The sequence below is a fragment of the Pantherophis guttatus genome, chromosome 1, assembly GCF_059756535.1.
Source record: "Pantherophis guttatus breed Tessera chromosome 1, ASM5975653v1, whole genome shotgun sequence".
Classification (NCBI taxonomy): Eukaryota; Metazoa; Chordata; class Lepidosauria; order Squamata; family Colubridae; genus Pantherophis; species Pantherophis guttatus.
The window spans coordinates 313,035,525-313,057,521 of NC_142063.1; the positions used below are offsets into that span (position 1 = coordinate 313,035,525).

The 21,997-nt window shown below is 36.2% G+C and overlaps 1 protein-coding gene across 3 annotated transcripts in view; it reads left to right on the forward strand.

Annotated features, from left to right (window-relative positions):
• The window catches only part of EML6 (EMAP like 6), a 122,503-nt gene that overhangs the window by 25,631 nt on the left and 74,875 nt on the right, over nt 1-21,997 (forward strand). For all 3 annotated transcript variants that reach the window (XM_087888489.1, XM_034427364.3, XM_087888480.1), the window contains exons 7-12: nt 2,026-2,161; nt 13,132-13,333; nt 14,118-14,255; nt 14,901-15,157; nt 18,743-18,955; nt 21,512-21,679. In XM_087888489.1, coding sequence (XP_087744615.1) covers nt 2,041-2,161; nt 13,132-13,333; nt 14,118-14,255; nt 14,901-15,157; nt 18,743-18,955; nt 21,512-21,679 — 1,099 coding nt within the window. In that variant the 5' untranslated portion in view covers nt 2,026-2,040. The remainder of the gene's footprint in view (nt 1-2,025; nt 2,162-13,131; nt 13,334-14,117; nt 14,256-14,900; nt 15,158-18,742; nt 18,956-21,511; nt 21,680-21,997) is intronic.

Consider the following 21,997-nt stretch of genomic DNA (forward strand, 5'->3'; position numbering starts at 1 on the left):
TATTTGCAGAAGCAATTTTTTTGTTATTGATTTTGCTGATCTCAGTAACATCTTGGCAGGTATAAAATATTCAGGGGAAAAACAATTCATCAAGTTTTAATTCATTTGATTCAAGACTATGCTCTATCATAACAATTTTGTGAACAGAAAAATATTCTTGTACTGTACTGTAATCTTAAATTCTAGTGAAGCAGGATATGTGATTTAGTTAGTGTTATTGTTTGGTGGAAGTTGAACTTGTGAGTTTCATTAAAACAATTTAATATGAGAAATAGTTCAGGTAACATGAATAAGCATGGTGATACTCATGTTATCACTATATCATATTATATCATATAAGCTCTCTGCAACAATACTTGAATCAATTAATTTCATAATTACATTATTTAAGATGCAAATGCCATGAATACAACTAATTGCCTAACTACAATAATTGGGACCTGCAATTCTTTTTGCTAAGCGATACAGTTATAAAGCACAAAATCCTGTGTCTTTACCATGGCAGTTGCAATAGCTCCAGTGCGATTGTTAAGTCAATCACACGTGGCTGCAGCAATCTATGGTCACATGATCTCCATTTGCAATCTCGTCTTGCTTCCCCATTGACTTTGCCTGTTGGAGCCGACAATGAACTCATAAAGAGTGATCAGCTGACTGCAGGATGCTGTGACTGTTGCAATTGTAAGCCAGTTTCCAAGTCCCTGAATTGTGATCACATGATTATAGGGTTGCTGTGAAGGGTATAAATACAAGAAGTAGTTGTGAATCCCCTCATTTTGCACTATTTTAACTTTGAACAGTCACTAACGTGGTTAGAGGATATTCATACAGTGCAATGAGCATTTCTTAGTAAGGTGTAAATATTTGGCATTCTAACATTTGTAATAGGAAATGTTCAATATAGAACTTTATGATTAACAAATATTTATGGCTTGTTCCAAAGATGAATCTTTTTTCATTTTCATCTATGCTGATGAAATGACTTTAATATTGCCTTGATTACCTTGGCAATTATTTTGTCTCTTCAATTAGTTTACTGTGGTTAGTGCGAAATTGATTCAGTTGCTCATTTATGCAACGAGCACCATAACTATTTTAATCATAAATGCCCCAATACTGGAAGTTTTTAAGAAGATGTTGGATAGCCATATGTCTGAAGTGGTGTAGGATTTCCTGCCTAAGCAGGGGGTTGGACTAGAAGACCTCCAAGATCCCTTCCAACTATTCTATTCTATTCTATTCTATTCTATTCTATTCTATTCTATTCTATTCTATTCTATTCTATTCTGCTTATTCAATTTGTTCAACGTATGTACACTGTTGATAAACTATAATATGCTTGTATCTTTATGTTAATTGTATCTAAATATCTAAGCCAAGGTCTGTTTTATCTTTACACAAGATTAGGCTATATAGGTATATGTATTATGTATACATACACAGAGTCACAATTTTATCTTTTAAATGGGAAAAACATAGATTATACATCATGTTACAAACTGTTTTTGTAAGAATCACAGATATCACAAGAGAATCTCTGTGTGACAAAATAGGAAGAAGGAAGCTACTATTTAGGAAACATGAAGAACCAAATTCCCTTATCCATCATGAAAACTGTTGCAACTGACTTAGATCTTAGAAACAACAAGTAAAAATATGAAGTGTATCCATCATAGAAATAGGCTGATCAAGTTAAGAGTGTTAGAATGATAGACATGAACTCAAATTATAGAATTGTCACACAATATTATTCTTTTAATCAGTAGTGCACAAATGACTGTATGCCTAATCTGGTTTTGCTGCTTAATATTTCTTGGCAAGGAAAAATATATTTCTAGTAGGCTGGTCTCATTTTGCTTGTTTGTGTATGATGGAATGACTAAATCATCTGATTATATAAATATTTGGAATCTCATACGAAAAACATTATGATGTAATTCTGTTTGACAAGCATTACATTTTAACACTTTGCAAACAGCATTGTCGTATGAAACAAATTTTAAACTTGATTATTTTATTGTGCAGGCTGGAATTTTTAGTATGTATGGTTGTGAAGAAGGTTTTGCAACTGGTGGGAGAGATGGCTGCATTCGACTGTGGGATATTGATTTCAAGCCAATAACTAAAATTGATCTCAGGGAGACTGAGCAAGGATATAAAGGTAATACTATTTTTTATAAAGATTTTGCTGTACAAACATTTTATTTATAAATTGTTTGGTATAAAATAGGTATGCTATTTTAGCATTTAGAAAAATGTTTTTATGCTTTCAGAATTTTGTTACTATGACCATAAGGAATTAACAGAACCAATTCATGTTTTGGAATCACTGAAACCATTTCATTTAAATGCAATTCACAATACTTGTAGAGATTGGTCGATGGAGGGGCACATCGCGGGCCAGTGATAGAAGGGACCTTGACCCTCCTATCTGTGCCCTTAGGCCACAACTTCTTCCCGCCTTGGCACAACTTCAGACTATGTGTTAAATAGTACTTCCTGATACTATCATTCATTTTCCTGGGGAAAGGGAAAGCTTTAATGCCCAACTTCTTTTTTGTCTCAAGACGCTTTTGCCAGCAAGGATGGAATTGAGGGGAACTCTTTGGGTAAAGCAAACAATTTTCTTCCTTCCACCACTCTTTTGAATCTTGGGGTCTTGCAGTCAATGGAAACTGATCAAGGAGAGATTCAACCTAGAAATGAGGAGGAACTTTCTGACAGTGAGAACAATCAACCAATGGAACAGCTTGCCTTCAGAAGTTGTGGGAGCTTCATCACTTGAGACTTTCAAGAAAAGATTGGACTGCCATTTGCCAGAAATGGTGTAGCGTCTCCTGCTTGAGCGGGGGGTTGGACTAGATGACCTATAAGGTTCCTTCCAACTCTGTTAATCTGTTAAATCTGTTAAATCTGGGATAGGTGGATTGGGTGAATGTGGAATTTTGCTTTTATTCGATGAATGGCTGAATGAGTGTAGTATGCCAGAGTGAATGAGGATTTCAATTTGTCCATTTGCTATAGTATTATGGCACTTTGCTATTACATTACAATTATGTTACAAAAGCAGTTTATTTGTTGAATATTACTACTGTAGAATTGGAGGTAACATGAATGCATATCTGGATATACAAGATATACCCCCCCCTTAGATATTTTTAATTATAAATTGATTTTAGTTGGGGTGTTTTACACTTATTGGGCCAAAATTTGTTTAATTCTTTTTTAAATTTTAAATTTTGTATGTGATGTTTTTATTCTTGGCTGTTCACCGCCCTGAGTCCTGTGGGAGAAGGGTGGTATAAAAATCTAATAAAATAAATAAATAAATAAATAAAATAGTTCTGGAGACTAATATTAGTATAGATGTGCCTTCTCAAGTGGAGGAGTACCATTAAGTTTCAAGTGTTCTTAGAATGAAATAATGAACTGTCAATGAGATAATGCAAGAGATAGATAGATATAGATAGATACACAGACATAAAAATAAGAGGAGAGGGCTTTGTTATTCCAACAAAGATTAACAAAACCAAAAGAACAAAAATAAAAAATCCCAAATTAGTCTCCCCTGCATTTTCTATCACATAAGGATGTGTTGTCTTCTATTCACATATCTTTCAGAATTTGATTTGGTAAAATCTGACAACTTGAGACAATTGAAACATAATCGTGGCTGTAGCCCCCATTTTTGCAAAAACTGAGATGTGAAGAAACTTTATGTTTTAAAGCTTCCAGGGAACACTGAGCAAGGCTACTGGATAATATTGGTGCAGCGTAGGGTATTTGTTGTAAGTTACATGTATTTGAGGGGACTGCTAGTAATATGAATTAAGATAAATATCTGAAGCATACACTCTCAGCTAGCGTTTAAGAGTTTCTGTGCAATTGCATTGTCACAAAGAATTAGAAGATTGTAAGAGTTTCTTTCCCATATGTCTTGAGGGCCCTCAATCAAAGCCAGTAGGCACCAGTATGGCTGTAGACCCTTCCATTAATGTCCTTCAAGATTTTAGCTTGTCTTATTATTAAAAGAAGGATTTCTTATTTAAAATGAACCATACTTGGAAGCTAGTAGAAAGAAGGGTGCTAAATGAAGAGCTGATGTTTTCTTTATTTTCAATAATATTTTGGATATATTCTTTGATACTAATATAAAGCAAGACAGTGGATCATTCTGAAATATTGAAGAATTTTTTTTAAAAAAATATAGAGATTAGATAAAAATAGGCTACAGAGATAAGGATAACATCCTCAAGTGCAACCCCAGTCCTTGCCATATCTTCTTTTGCTAACAATTTAATTTAAACTCATCTCAATGTTCCTGCCTGTCCTCTTGCTCCCCTCTCCAGTCCAATCCTACCCTTTGTTCCTTCCTCCCAGACCATGGTACAACCTAACCAATCATCTTACCCATACACTCAGTCCACACACTCAATCCATTGCCCCAATAATTCACTCTACCCCACAAGGAACTCTGCCACCTTCTTGGACACACTTTCCCAAGTATTCCATAAACTCTAGGGAAGGCAGGTCTCTGCAGAGAAGGAACACCAGGCCTCATAGCTCACTTACTTTCCAAAATGGGGGATGTCTCACCCCTCCAAAGGTGAAGAAGGCCAAGGAAATACAATCTTCCCAGGCTCAAGCAGGACCCCAGTCAGACATACCCATTCAGGGAGAAAAGAAGAACCCACAAATTGTAAGTGGTGACCAGAAAACTAACAGAATACCTTTCAACCCCAAATAGCCAGGCATAGCCCAATAGTCTCCAGCTCCATTTCAGAAATAACTCTTAGGACTTCCCATATAGATCTGAACAACCCAAAGAATCACGCCTCCACAGGCCAAGTATCCTGGGGAGGCAGCAAGGCACCAAAAATCACATGTGGCCATCTACTGTATTTGCTCCATGGCAGCAAAGACCAACATATGTATCTGCTTATCTGACATTCACTCATTTGCTTTCTGATGTGCTTTATTGAGACAAATATTTGATTAGTATCTAATGTTCAGTATCTGGATCAAAATTTAGTCACAGCATGTGTTTGTTAATTAAGAGATAGAGATGCTGCAAGGGTTTCATGTTATATATATCCTGACGTGGTCAGGAGAGTGAGAAAAAATCGACATGTTATATAGAAATACCTTCTTGTTCCTTCAGAAAGCTAAACAGATTAGATTTTCATCATTTATTTATGAATGTCAATAACACCTAGTGTGTCTGTACAATAGCATATCTTCCCAAAGGGCATCTGAAATGGATTCCTGTTTTAAAGATAGTGGAAGTTAATTTAAAAAGGAAATTATTATGAGATTTATTAAATCAATGCCATTTATTGGTGCTACAGCTCTATATAAAGAATGCCAAAAAACAGATATTCAAAGAAACATGGAGATACAAAACCTATAAACCATTTATTAAAATTGACAAATTAAACAGGATTATATTTGTGGAGTATATTGTATTAAAACTCTTTGTGTGGGTTGTTGTTGGGTTTTTTTTGGTATCAAAAAAGGGAATTAAGTGGGAAGGAAGAAATCTTCACCTCCCAACTTCTGAATTCATCTGTTCCATCCCCACATATTCTTTGGATTATAAGTGTAGTTGTCTACACACATATATTGTGTATACATAGACATAATTGTGTAATCCATATTCCTAGTTTTTCTGCTTTTCTGCTGCTAGATCAAATCATTTTTTTCTGAAATTCTGGTAGCACTTTTTCATTCTAACCAATATTATTAAAAGCCATAATATAAGCTTTTGTGAGCTACAGCTCACTTCATCAATGGCTAAATCAATGTTGGATTTAAATTGGAAATTAGATGGGAGGGAAAGGAAGAGAAAGATAAGGTTTTGTGCAGATGCAGGTTGCAAGTGAGATAGATGACAGGAACATTATCAAATAACAATTGTAATATATTCAAAATCCATTCTGTTTGCTGAGGTCTTCTATAATAGCTTGAAGCCTTTTCACGAACACTATGAATTTAGCAGCTTCTCACTCCATTGCGCTGACAAAGCTTGTTTGCTTGTTTCACCAAAATGGGTACTCATAATGAAGTGCCCTGGAAAGTTGCAATGCTCCCATATTACCTTGTCCTTCTTTTGAGTCCTTATGTCAATTTATTGTGCAAAGTTTATTCCATTTGTCTAATGTAGAATCCAGAGGGGATGTTGCAGGCAGATTATGTTATATATCACTTTAGAAGAAGAATATATGAAAGTGCCTTTATGAGAAGTTGTTGGAGCCTATGATGGTACTGTTGGTATAAATGTGGGGGCAAAGGAGACATCTAGATTTATTGCATATGTTAATATTATTGTCCTGTTGTATCTTGTTGCTTGTAAATATATGTTTCAGATTAGGTGGTGTCTCTATCTAAGTATGGGTCTGCCATCTAGTGCCTAAAAAGTAATGTAATTGTCCAGTATGTCCAGTCATCAATAGTGTGTTGATAAATGTGTAACAACCGGCTCTGCCAGCTTCATTGCTGCCACTGTACTGCATCACAAACTACCAAACAATTGTTTGGCATGCTAGGTGGACTGCTCTCAAGCGTCTTGTAAAATTCCAGAAAATGTAACATTTGGCTTTTGTAAACTGACATGAGCTATGTCTAGCACATCACCAGCTGGAGCATATTAATGATATATTGGTGTATGGCTCACATGATTTGCACATACGGCCTAGATTGTTAGTAATATAATTAAAGGAAACCATTAACCATGTAATTTATAAGTGCTGTGCAGAAATATCAACGAAGGCAGATTTTTATTGATTTATTTATAATATTCTTATTCAATTCCCCATCATTTCATTGTTTTTAATAATACATTCCCCAGAGCACAGAAACAATTAATAAAATATAGCAATATTAAAATATTCTATTTAAGAAATATTAAGTGATTTACAAAACAGTGATAGAAAACAGCCAACTTATTTGATCTCTTTTAAATGTAAAAGTGGAATTTTAACTGTTATCCTTCATTTTCAATATTTGGGCAGATCACCACTATGCAAAGTACCTCAATCTTTATTATGGCTCTAAAATTTTGCAGTTCTCCTCCATCTCTTCAGCAAAGCTTGGCCAACTCCAGGGTGGTCTTCTCATGTCATCTATATTTCCCTACGTGATTACCCATGCCCTTTCAGTTTATAGGGGAATTATCCCTGATTTGAGAACTACTTTGTATTTTCAGAACCAACTCTTGAGTCTTGGAAATCTTCATTCTGGAATTATTTTTTTCATATGTTGCATTAGCAGATAACTCCTAGGTCATAATCTGTTGGTTTTACGGCATAATTTTAATGGGTGTTATGTACTCTGTCTTTCACACGTCCATATATTCTTATGTGGTACAAGGTGTGTGTGTGTGTTCATGTATACCCATGCACACACATGAATCCATGCTTGTACATGCACTTGGTTCTCAATCCATGGAACAGAAACATTGTCTTTAGGCCTAAGTTAAGAAACAAATGCACTACCAACTCTTATTACACTTGTGACCACTCTGGAAGTATCTAATTTGCAACTATGAGAATCAGAATATTGATAGCTACACTTCAGGATTGCTCCAAGTTGTGTTTTTCTTATGTGTCCTCTGTCTTTTTCTGAGAAGTCTTTATTAGAATTTGAACTTAAAATTACAATTAACTCCTACTGCTAACTAATTCTCCATGGAATACAAAAACATATAGTTTTATTAAAATATGATATAAAAATTGAGAGCTTTTGCCTGTTTTGTATGTCTATATAACATATGTTTAATATATTTTAGGAGGGAGCTTGATATGATGAAACAGATTGCAAACCTGCCAGCAATAAGAATTAATAGTTGTGTAGTACTTCTCCATATGCACTGTTAACATAGTTAATACTGTAACCAAGATACAGAAATGAGCATCTGCTTCACTATTACATAGAGATAATCAGTTATAGTCCTTCAGGGGAAAAATGTTACTGATGTGTATATAAGTATTTGCTGCTATAGAAACTGGAGATTGAAAAATATTGTGAAAAAGTATAGACAACTGCATATTAAAGCATACTAATAGGCAAATCATATTGAATCAGAAAATTAGCATTAGGTATTGTCTATGCCAGTTTATCCAGTTTGTTATCCGCAAAATCAAACATAGTTTTGATTTTGTCCATTTGGGTAGTGTCTGAGAGCCCTTCAGTCTTTCTATTTTATAGATGTCTGGTGTTAAAAAACAAACTTGATGGATTATGTTGGACTTTGGGGAAATAATCTTATTCAATTTGCATGGCAGAATTCATGCTTTGGATATAAAACACCCCAGATTTAAAGGATCAAGTAGCAACTAATGGAAAAGCCTTGAACCTGGAAATTGGTTATTAGTCAGAGTAAATGATACATGTCTACTCTGAGTTATAATAGTTTCCTGGGTACCTCATTATTAATGTTAGAAAAATGTGTAACTGTTTCAGCAGTCACTGAACTCATTTATTACATTTAAAATGTTGTTACCAAAATCTCTCTATTACTGACTTTAAAAGTGTAAGATAATACAGTACATGCACATATATAAACAAGCAAGAATGGAATAGCACCAGCTAGATTGGATAATAATTTTTTTAAAAAACTAAATTACTATGTCCTTAAATTCATTTGGCAAAATAAAAAACCCAGAATCAAACTTAAAATGCTTCAAGAGCTTAAAGAAAGAGGAGGATTTGGTGTTCCAAAATGGGAATACTACTATCAGGCCGCAAATTTAGTCTGGATCAGGGATTGGATATTGTTGAGAAGAAGGAGGTTGTTGATCTTGGAAGGGGAGGTGCTACATCAAGGTTGGCATTATTTTCTTTGGCAAAACAGAATCCCAAAGCACAGGTGCCTTGCAGGACATTATGTGAGGAATATTCTAATTGAGTCCTGGAGGAAAATTAAGGGTAAAATTTACTCTTCAATCCCCTCTTGGCTGGTCCCACTCGAAGCTATAACGTATAGGCCTCTATATAACAAAGAAAATCATCTCTCTTACTGGGAACTTTTGGACCCCCATGGTAGTCTGAAATCAAGAAATGAGTTGGAGTTGCAGGGAAGACAACTGGATTGGTGGGCTTATGCCCAAATTTGCTCGAAATTTAAAAAAGATAGGGAACAAGATGGTATTAATTTGAATCAGCATGATCTGGACAATATCATTCTAGGAAAAGAGAACAAAATGTTATCAAGGATATATAAACTTTTAATAGACTATTGGTTAGGGGATGAAATAGTTAAAGACTATGATTGCCTGTGGGAGAAATATTGGCTATCCAATTGATTTGACAAAATGGGAAGAAATCTGGCTTAAACATATGAAATTCCTGTGGGCAACATCATACAAAGAAAATGTGTACAAGATGCTGTATAGATGGCACCTTCCACCTGCTCGTCTTTCTAAAATGTATTCAAATCTCTCATCAAACTGTTGGAAGTGTGGGGAGATTGGCACCTATTTCCACATGTGGTGGACTTGCTCCAGGACGACTGAATTCTGGAAAATTATACAGGCATGGATCATGGAAATCACAGGTTATAACCTAATTCTGAGACCAGAGTACTATCTACTGAACATCAGGCCAGACAACATAGGCACAAATATATGGTGTCTGTGTGTATTTATCACCACGTCAGCAAGAATATGTTTCGCCCAACATTGGAAGGGGAAAGACCTGCCGGCTGAAGATTTGATTTTGGAGAAAATTTTGGATTATGCAGAAGCCGACAGACTGACTAAAGCATTGAGAGATCAAAAGGACTCCGTATATTTCCAATGTTGGGACAAATGGTACGTTTGGTTGAACAACAGACGCCCAAAAAGTCAAGTATAACCAGGATTATGTTTAATATATGTTAAATCTGACTGAAGCCTACATACCGTAGAAAATGTAAATATCATGTAAAGTTCCTGTCGCGATCATTTGTTTGACTATTTCTTTTTTTTGATGTATTGTTTTAAATAAATAAATAAATAAAAATTTAAAAAAAAAACAAGCAAGAATGGACTTGAGTTAGCATGTCATGAGTAATGTTTGCTTTGAACAAGTTGTTCAAGAGGACTTGAGTTGGAAAGACTGTTTACTATCCTATTCTTCCTGCTACCAACTTTCATAAAATCCCATGCTTCAAAAAGTAGAACAACAGGATCCATTGTGAATGTCAAAATTTTGTGAGATGGTGGGTCCATTGCAAGGTACTGAAATCACGTTATATGCCTACCTTCTTGCAGATTTTGGCAGTCCTCTGTAGATACTGCTGCATGCCTGGCTGCCCTGATATCAATTCCCTGAAAAACTGTAGAGTGAAGTATCATGATCAAAAGACCATTCTAGAGTTCACATCTGCTGGCTGTTTCTCTCTGAAGAGTCCTTAGAATTAAGCCTCTGCTGTTCCATGACTGTCTGTCTGCTCCTAGAGATGGACCCACTGTTCTTTCTAATCCCTATCAATAAACAAACAATTCTGACTTCCAATTGACGTCGTGACACTATCAGACGCGAAGAGCGGGGCTCTGCGAACTTGCACCGAATCCCTTCATTGGAGGGGGCCATAAGGGGCTAAAGTCACCCTGTAGGGGTGATGAAGAGTGAAGGGATGCCCTACAGGTCGCAGAGAGCAGCGGCTCTCCTGATTGATCCAGGGCTAATTCCCTCTCAGCTGACAACAAAGAGGAATGGCAGCCATTATGGCTGCCATGATGCTGGGGCAGCCGAAGAAACAAAGACTGTGCTGGAGAGGTGTGTGAACAGTGACTGGAACTGGGTGAGGGAACTTTTTTATTATCTAAAACCAACCCTAAAGAAAATGAACTCTGGAAAAGGGACTCTGAAGAGTTTGTTTAAGTGGCGAACAATTACAGAGAGAAAAATCATAGACCCGAAAGAAAAGGATATTAAGAAGAGAGCGCAAAACCTTTAAAAACTTAGAAAGATTGGATCACTAACTTTTATTGGCAACAAGGCATTTTAAAATGCTAGAACTACCTGTTAGAATTTGGATTATTTGTTTGAATAAACACAATGGAACTTGTTAGAATTTATGCAATGTTGAAGTTAAGTGGAAAGCACCATCTACTGGTGAATGGAATACATTATACTCCTTTAACCCTGGGAAAATACTGATAAGACAGAAGGGAAAGTGGAAACAACCACCTGGAGGACTGCTGTGCTATCTATTGTTTTATACTTAACTACTCCATGACTACTGGAGCTCAAATGGTGAAAATACGGAAGACGTCTAAGTAAAGTGACTTTCAAATATCAGGAGTTAGGATTGAATTTATAGGGATTTAAGAAGACATTTGGAAATTTTCCTGGATTACCTAAAAAGAGCTAAATTGACTATCTGTGGGATACAAAAAACTATATTACTGTAATCCCAGAGGAGCAACAACAGGACTGAGTAAATGGTTTCCAGATCGACTGTCTGAGGGCAAAGATAATTGAGACTATGGGGCAGTGATAGACCATTGACAGACTATTGAGCGATATTTGGATTTATCAAAAAAGGCAAGATGTTTCAGCAGGGGGAAATAAGCGGGTTGCAAAATAATTGGTGGTAATGTTCCAAAGCATTTATGATTCTATGATAAGGAATCACAGGGAGATAATGGATTTAATATAATAATATAAAGAATATAATATATATAAGAATAATATAAATGGGAAGAATAACATAATATAATATAAAATATAAAATAAAATATAAAAAGAATAATATAAATGGGAAGCTAGAAAGTGCTTCACAAGGGATAATGAATAATGATCAAAAAGCCCAGGAAATAGAGGAGATACTAGAGAGACCAGGGGAAAAGATAAAATGGACAAATCAAGAAACAAAAGAAGAAGAAAAGAAGGCGAAAGTAATAAAAATTAATGAAGCAATTCAGGGAAAGTATATGCTAAAAGACCCAAAAATTATTTTGGATAAACAGAAACATATTTTTGAAAGTTGGGCAGATCCTCTGGAGGCTTGGCAGCGAAAGATAGTAGAGATGGAAGAAATACTTAAGTTAAACAGGAAAGTTGTAGATAGAGAAGAAGACCCAAGGAAGGAATTTAGGAGGCAAGTCAAAAAATGAATAAGAATTGAACTATTAAAACAGGCAAGAGATGGTGGATAGAGGAAATGTTTTGTAACACAAGATTGGCATTATTAAGAGCTAGAATAGAAGCAGACACAAGAAATAGAGGGAATAATATTATGCATATTTTACATAATATATTAAAAATAATAGCTAGATATAAAGATTAGCTGGTGAAAGATGGTGACACTATGTCTTAATGATATTGCTATTGTTATTATCATGGGGGATTAAAATGTTGAACAATTAAATAATGAAGGCCTATATTTTAGCATAAATATGTATAATAACATTACAATTATATAAGTATGACTTAAATAACAAATAATATTAATATTATCACTACCACTTGTATTCAAAGAAATGATACCCAGTTCGTGTATTGATTTTGGTGTGTGTGTGTGTGTGTGTGTGTGTGTGTAAGTCTTGGTGTATTCGGGTCTTTTCCCATGTAAGATTGAGAGTATCTTGGCAACGTTTTGGCAGAATCTCATCTGCCATCATCAGGCCTGTGCAAGGGTTCTTCAGCAGCAACAGCCGTTACTGTTTCAAATCTGGTGCTGGCAGCGTGCTTTGTTGGGATGGCCCCACCTCTTCATCCTGATTGGTTGGGAGTCCCAGTCTGTGTCTATTGGCTTGGCTTCGGGTGTATGATTGGTTGTTCTCCACCAGGTGGCAGGGCTTCATCTTTGTGGCTGGCTGGGGTGTGTTGGCAGATGAGATTCTGCCAAAACGTTGCCAAGATGCTCTCAATCTTATGAGCTCCGGAACTTAAAATTTTAAAATTTTAAGTTCAGGAGCTCACAGGGTGTCTGCTTCTTTTTTATTGGACAGAAATTTGCTAAAGACATGATTCTCCAAAAGTGAAGCATTTTATTTCCTATTGCAATCCAAAGAAGACAAGTTGCATACATATTTAAGTCTTCTATTGAAAAGTAATAGGGCTTCACAATGCTTAAGCTAAATTGGATTCCAGACTACAAATAATTATTCATTAGTTTACAAAGATTATTCTGTCCTTTCTCAGGTTTATCTATCAGAAGTGTGTGTTGGAAAGGAGATCGGCTTCTAGCAGGAACACAGGACAGTGAAATATTTGAAATTATTGTGAGAGAAAGAGATAAGCCAATGCTTATAATGCAAGGTCACTGTGAAGGCGAGCTCTGGGCTCTGGCAGTCCATCCCAAAAAGCCATTAGTTGTTACTGGCAGTGATGATCGATCTGTGCGGTAAGGCAACAGCATGTATCCCTAATGTTTCACCACAGTTGTGTTGGGAAATCCTCATGGCTTTGAAGATCACAATGCTGGTGATCATTTAATTGGAAGAAGAAAATTTAAGCAATATTCAACTAGATATTTTATTTATTTATTTAGTTATATATTATTTATTACAGCATTGATATTCCAGTTTATTAGCCAAAGAATAGGTATTTAAAGTGCAAGTATTTTTAATAAATGTGTTAGCTAAAAGAAAACCCAAGTAGTGTTAAAATATGTGATAGCTGTGAAAATTATTTTATCTCACTCTCTTTCTCTTCCAAACCTACCTCACACAATTGCTGTTGTGAGGAAAATTGGAGGTAGCATTCTTTATGTTGCCTTGAAATCCTGAACAAAGGTGGGATATAAATCAACAAATAAATACAAATACAGTAATTATGTGATTAATATTACTGTGATTAATATTTAAGATACCTGTACAGTTTAGTGCCATTTTCAAATCTGATAAACATTCCCTGTACCTCTTTATTATTAATCCAGTTATTAATAAAAATAATGGAGAATAGAATCACATGGTGATGAGATGATTTCTCATTTCATTTGCATGTTGAACTACAAACTACTCAATCCCTTTTAACTTTAATCTGTTCTGTGAACCAGATAAGCAGAAAATAGAATGGGAGAGATGGTCATAAAGTTTGGAGTAATGTCTCTCCGGCCAAAAAAGCAATACATAAATGCCACATTGTAGCGATTAACAGACTTCTTTCAATTTACCTTTCTTGTGAAGCTTATGGAGTCTTGCTGATCATGCTTTGATTGCCCGATGCAATATGGAAGAAGCTGTACGGAGTGTCTCTTTCAGCCCTGATGGATCTCAGCTGGCTCTGGGAATGAAAGATGGCTCTTTTATTGTTCTGAGAGTAAGGTAGGCTTGACTCCTGCCTTTAAAAAAATAATTCAGACCAAATCTGAAATGTATTAATGCAATTTTTGAGAATAGTTTTATATGTTGTTGGCCTGAATAAGACACAATAGTCTGATAAAATGTATTTTGAAAGCTTGAGGATAAGTTTTCTGAAAAAATTTACATGGGTCAAGCACAATATATAAAACTAGTAATTGTGATCTATATACCAGTATTCATCACTTAGAGTTTATGGTAAGGCAATGCGATTTTTCTAAATTATAACTTAATTTTAAATTAGAACAAAACCGAACTACCATGATGAGTAGACCTAATCTATATATCTGTATATCTTTTTGCATCCCTAGCTTAGAGGCTTTAATTCTGGCTTATTAAATCATAGTTTTCTAACCAGATCCGATTTGTTAGCAGTACCTAAACTAAATGATAATATTCAGCTACAAAGCTATTATTCTATATACTACTTTTGAAGAACAAATTCTGTTGAGGTTAATAGGACCTCTTAACTACATATGTATTGGATTGCCCTTTAAGAGCATGTTTGCGCAACATAGAATATGTCTAGATAATAAGACTGCATACCACCATCTTATCATTTTTCATTTGCACACCCACTGCTAACAATGTTTTCAACATTCTTTGCAGAGATATGACAGAAGTTGTTCATATCAAAGATCGGAAAGAAGTAATTCATGAAATGAAGTTTTCACCAGATGGCTGCTATCTTGCAGTGGGTTCTAACGATGGTCAGGTTGATATCTATGCAGTTGCTCAGCGGTATAAGAAAACTGGAGAATGCAGCAAGTCTTCTAGTTTTATCACTCATATTGACTGGTCTCTAGACAGTAAATTCTTGCAAACAAATGATGGTGCAGGAGCACACTTCTTCTACAGGATGCCGTGTAAGCAAATATTTCTTCATTACATGCATTTAATTTTAATGAGCAGTACATAAAATGTTTAATCAATATACTTCAGAGTTAGGACTGTGTGATTACTTGAAATAAGCACTATTCCCCACTAACCTATCTCTCTCGTCTCTACCTCTATCTATCTATCTATCTATCTATCTATCTATCTATCTATCTATCTATCTATCTATCTATCTATCATCTATCATCTATCTAACTATCATCTATCTGTCATCTATCTATCTGTCATCTATTATCTAGCTAGCGAAGGAACTTATACCAGAGCATAGGGGAACATAATGGGGCGGTATATAAATTTAATAAATAAATAAATAAAACCATATATATCCCTTTAACCTCCATAGATAAACAGTAGTGTGTGTGTGTGTGTGTGTGTGTGTGTGTGTGTGTGTGTGTGTGTGTGTGTGAATGCAAAAATTAGCCAAAATAGATTAGCTAAAAATCATCAGTTTCACCCCTGTATATGAATTTTCTTAATTTTAAAGTTGTACATTATTATGTTTAAAATTAAAATTTAAAATTTAAAAATTTTAAATTATATGTTTAAAATTATGCTAAAGTTTACATTGTTGCATGTTGATGTAAAGAAATATAACACTATTACTAAAGTTAGAAATAATTACTGAGTTCCTTGTTTTTGAAATGTATTGGAACTGTTGGGCATAACAACGGAAAATAGATTTGACTATGAAAACTGGATTAGCTAATATTAGAATTTATTAGAATTTAGAATAACAATATCAAGTAATAGTATTACATTTTTAATGCAATGTAATAATACACTACAATGAAATCTCATTTTAAAGCACCATTTATCAGTTGTGCAATGATATCATTAAGCAAATGGCAATTTCTGTAATTTTCCTTAATGTTTCATTACACCAGTAAGAGAAATTAGCATATCATAAAATTATGATAAAATTAACATAAATGTAACTGCCTCATCTGAATTACATTTGATATAATGGAGTTATACATGTATCTCTGGTTGGATGTTGTGTTAGAGAAAAAAAGGCCATGACAGAAAAGGCACACTTCCTCAGTTGCACAAGATGACAATTTTTGTAGAAGGGACACGGAGTGCACTAACTTGGCCCGATGAGCAGGAATAATGGGAAACAGACAATTCCTCAAATAACTAGGCACTAGGCCATTAAAGACTTTATAAATTTGGATCAGCATCTTGAATTTCAGCCAGAAGTCAACCAATAACTAATGCAGTTTGTGTAGCAACAATGACTCATGAGCATAGTGAGGAGTAACTGTTTCTGCCTGTACCCTTGCTTTTTAAACCAACTGTAGCTAGATGGCATTCAAGAGCAACCCCATGTAGAATGTATTGTCATAGTTCAATTGTGAGGTGACTAGCAGATAAGCAATCATCTGAAGAACCTCGTGGGTGAAAAGAGGACACAACTGACACACAAGACCCTCCTGACCACAGCTATCATCTGCTCTTCAAACAATAACTGTGAGTCCAGTAGAACCTCCAAGTTGCACACTAGTCTTAAATGGGGAAATGCAACCCCATCCCAGTCCAAAGATGACAACATTCTCAGCCCAGAGGCCCCAAACAGACTTACAACTCAATCTTCTTGGGATCCTAGCTGAAGTGTTTCTTCCTATCCAGGTCTCCAGCTTCACTTATGGAGCCCAAGACTGAAATGCACAATTGATTATTAATAATACTGAACCCTGAACTAACTTCACCCAGCAGTTTCATGTAGATGTTAAAAAGGGTGTGTGTAAAAGCATTAAACACTGAGGTACTCCACATGAGTAGATGCAATCTCCTCCCTCTTGTCAACATGCACTGGGACTGACCATTGAGGAAGGAGATGAACCACTGCAACTACTACAAATAAAATGTATTTATTTATTTATCAAATTTATATCACTTCCCATCTCTGGTACTACGGGTGACTGGTATTGTACAGTGTATGTGTGTGTATATACACATTTAAAATTAGAAAAAATCAGCATTAGAAATAGAGATATTTAAAACTAAAAATATATACAAACCTTGAAGGAGGGGAGGGAGAGGGAGAAATGATAAAGTGTATCATTTTCAGTCAAGAAAAGAGCCGTCATATTTAAACTTTCCCCCATGGATTGTATGTTATTGGACAGGGAAATAAGGATTTATGAGGCAAAACTTAAAAGATCTGTAAAAATAAATGTTGGACATCAAAACAACATACATAAATGAATTAAAATTAATGTATTGTAAAAAATTAATTTTATTGTATTGTAAATCAAATGATTTGTTGTTACAAATACTATAAGGGGGAAAGATGGGAGAGAATTCATCTGATGATGAAATGTATAAATACCTAATGAAGTTAGAGATCAAATTCCTTTTCCAGACTCATTGAGATATTTTTAAATCAAAACTCATCTACAAAACAAAATTGTAACCTAATCCCCATTCTGGGTTTTATTTATATACCAAAGAGAGTTTGTATAAGATTTTTGATAGAGCGGGTTTTTTTTCTCACAATAGTAATAGTGGTTACCAAAAAGTTCTCATTGTCTCATGATTGCTATGACAGAGGTTTTTCTCTCTTAGAGACTTTGACCCAATTCACTGTAGTTGGACTTTTATCTGCTTTCTTGCAGACTTCTTGATACAAATTTTTTTTTTAAAAAAGAAGAGATTGGATAACCATTTCTGTGAAATAGTACAGGGCTTCCTGCCTGAGCAGGGGGTTGGACTAGAAGACCTCCAAGATCCCTTCCAACTCTGTTATTCTATTCTATTCTATTCTATTCAGATAATGATTCAGCTCATTTTTCTCAACATTTACTCTGTCTCTACCTTTTATTTTTTCATTGTCCAATGGTACAGGTGTTAAAGCAGTGGTGAAATGTAAAATTTGTTACTACCGGTTCTGTGGGCATGGCTTGGTGGTGGTGGTGGTAATGTGACTGGGTGGGCGTGGCCAACTTTTTTTCTTTTTACTTTTAAAAGCATTTTTTCTACAATCTCTTTGGCCAAAGAGGTTGTAAAAAAAAATGCTTTTAAAAGCCTCTGACGATCCCAGCTGAGTTGTCAGAGGCTTTTAAAAGCATTTTTTTAACAACCTCTTTGGCCGAAGAGGTTGTAGAAAAAATGCTTTTAAAAGTTTTTTAAAAAGCCTCTGGTGATCGCGCGTCTCAGCTGGGCATGTGGTGGGGCGCAGGGATTTTTGCTACCGGTTCTCCGAACCACCCACCGCCATTGCTACTGGATCGGGCAATCCGGTCCAAACCGGGAGCATTTCACCCCCGTGTTAAAGTATATAAAATTTGTTAACCTTGTCACCGATTATCTTGGAGGGAAGTCAGGTATTATCTTTATTTGTAGTAGCTTGAAACAATCACTTGTGAAAGGGATCAGCAATAGGTTCAACAAATTTCTGTGGATTTGTTGTGCATTTAAAGATGAGTGGATAGCACTCCAACTCAGCAATGGGAAAAGGCCCAAGGTAAGAAGTTGGAAAAGCATTAAATTTTGTGTTCAGCTGCTCCCAAAACAATATAATTAAATAACTTATTAATTTAAATTTATTTCAGCTGGAAAACATTTGGCAAACAAAGATGAGATCAAAGGAATTTGTTGGGCCTCATGGACCTGTGTGATAGGATCAGAAGTAAATGGGATCTGGCCAAAGTACAGTGATGTTACAGATATTAACTCGGTAGATGGGAATTATAATAATGCAATTTTAGTGACTGGAGATGATTTTGGATTAGTTAAATTATTCAGATTTCCATGTCTTAAAAAAGGTAAGACATTGTGCCGTGTATATATAATGTCTTCCTTTATTTGTATTATGGATTATTTGATATTTTTTCAGTGGCTGAGATGTATTACTTTAATCTATTTAAATTATTTATGAAAATAATGAAGACGAGATAACAAATAAAAATGCTCAATCTCTAATATTACAAGTAAGTGCAGGCAGAAAATTACCAGACAAATGGACCTATCTTTCTTTTTCATTTTAAAAAGGTGAGTAAATATTTAGAAGCACATTCCAGAAAAATAAAAAAGAAGTGAAGTAGAAAAACTTGCAAGCTATATAAAACTAAGCAAAAAATTGAGGTAATTAAATTAATGCTATATATCAGTGTTGGCGAAACTTTTCAGCACCGAATGCCAAAACGGGAGTGTGCATGTGTGGGTGCATGCCAGAAACCGGAAGAGCAGCTGCCTGGTGCGGATGCACATGCTGGGAAGATGATATTCCAGTTTCCAGCCCGTGCATGCACACCAGCCAACTGGTCTTCGCACATGCATGCACGCCAGAAACCGGAAGACCAGGTGGCCGGTGCGCATGCACGTGCCGGAAACCAGAAGAACAGCCACCCAGCACACACATCGCACCGGGCGGCTGCTCTTCCAGTTTCTGGCGCTCCCATGCACATGAAGACCAGCTGACTGGAGCTCTGGAACCTGAAGGAGCAATGGATGCACGGAGAGATGGCTTTGCATGCCACTTCTGGCACGCATGCCATAGGTTTGCCATCACGGCTATATATGAAATTGAATATTCAATAATAAAGGAAGCAAGTGTAATAAGTATCAAAAATCAAAATAAATAATTTGGACAGATCTTTTTAATGACCCATTATTTGAATGACAAAGATGTTGACTAGTTATTACTGGTTATATAATTCTATGAAAAGGATAATAGTGAGAGGCTTTTTTTGGGAAAGAACCATAATTCTGCCTTTTTAGGCATTGGGTTAGTTCACCACATGCCTTAGTGGGTCTGTTGCAGTAAAAAATAGAAGTTGCAGCTGAGGAACAGGAAATCAATTATTTTACAAATAACAGGATGTGGAAATTTATATGAAAATATAATTTTCATATTCATACTAAGATGGTATATAGCAGGGGTGTCAAACTCAATTTCATTGAGGACCGCATCAGGGTTGTTTTTTGACCTTGGGGTGGTGGTGGTCTGAGGGTGGCGTAGTCAACTTGATGTCACTCATGTCGGGGGTGCCTTTGGTGATACGAGCACTCTGGCAGTGAAAATGGGCTCTTGAGCTCTGTTTTCGGCTGTGATGGCCTCCTGCAACCCTCTGCCATCTAAAATGGAGCCCAGGAGGGCTGCACGCAGCCCTTGCGAGCTCTGTTATCGCTGGCAGAGGCACCGAGGGCCGGTCCTTTGCTGTTTCCAGGGCAGCCCCGTGGGCCAGATCTAAGCACCCAGCAGGCCAAATCTGCTTCCTGGATCTTGAGTTTGATATCCCTGGTATATAGCATCCTAGGAAAATATTGTACAAGTCCTTGATCTAATGAACCAGAAATGCAAGGCTGAAATAAGAGTTTTGTATTAATAGTACAAGTATCCTTGATTACTGACTGCCTCATGTAGCAACCATTTAAAGTTATGACAATGTAGAACAGCTTTGTAACCAAAGCTTGCAGTTACGACTGTCACAGCCTCCCATGATGATATGATCACCATTTGCATACTTTAATGGAGAACTTATAGGTTATGGACATGTGATTTTTCCATTTAACAATTATGGTGCTTAGAGATAGAGTGGCCAGTCCCAATTGTGGTTGCTAAGCAAGGACTACCTATGGCAGTGATGGCTAACTTTTTTGCCATCACGTGCCATGAGGGGAGGGGCGGTGGAGGTTCGCCTCTCTAGGAATCTCTGGAGGCTGGGGAAAGCAAAAAAGTCACTTCCTGTCCCACCAGGAGTTGGGAAATGGGCCATTTCAGGCCTCCGGAGGGCCTCCAAGGGAGTGGGGAAGGCTGTTTTCACCCTCCCCAGATGCATAGAGAGGATCTGGAGCCAGATGAGAAAGAAAAACGGGCCTTCCCCATCCCCCCAGGCCCTCCGGAGGCAGGAAACAGCTTGTTTCCCTACTTGGTGGGCCCAGAAGGCCCGAAAATCAGCTGGCCAGCATGCGCATGCGCGCCAGAGCTGAGCTGCCATGCCCACTGTTATGGCTACGCGTGCCACCTGTGCCACCTGTGCCATAGGTTCGCCATCATGGACCTATAGAATAGTAATAATGATCCACATAGTGTTTTTAAATTAGTATTGTTTTAAATCTATTGTTCAACAGATGAAGAAGGATTAAGTAACAAAGGTGACCAAAAAAACTAACCATTTGGAAATAAAGAACATTTCTGTATATATGGATCATTTGCATCATGTTTTGAAATTTCATGCAGAGTACAGTAAAAAGTGATTTTATAAAATTTGCAATAACTTTCACACACATTTGTGTATGTGTTGCATGTATGTCTTGCTTCTTTATGGTGTCTTTTAAGTTAGATTTAGTTTCAATTATCTTTATTTTTTTAATTTTAGGTGCAAAATTCAGAAAATATGTTGGCCATTCTGCTCACGTTACAAATGTCCGCTGGTCACATGACTTCCAATGGGTAATTAGTACGGGAGGTGCAGATCATTCTGTTTTTCAATGGCGGTTTATTCCAGAAGGTGTAACAACTGAAATCCTTGAAGCAGCCCGTATTGGTAAGACTTTCAGAAGGTTGAAATACAATTGAACTAAAAGGTCCTAATGACTTAAATGTAAATTTTAATCATTAATCCTCCAGAATACAGGTAGTCCTTGACTTACGACCATAATTGAATCTGCAATTTGTATTGCTAAGTGAGACAGTTATTAAGTGGGTTTTTTCCCACTTTATGACCTTTTTTATCACAATTGTTAAGTGAGTCACTGCAGTTTTTAAGTTAGTAGCATGATTGTTAAGCAACTCTGGCTCCCCCTTTGACTTTACTTGTCAGAAGGTCACACATGGTGATTGCCTGATGCAGGCGCCTGATGCA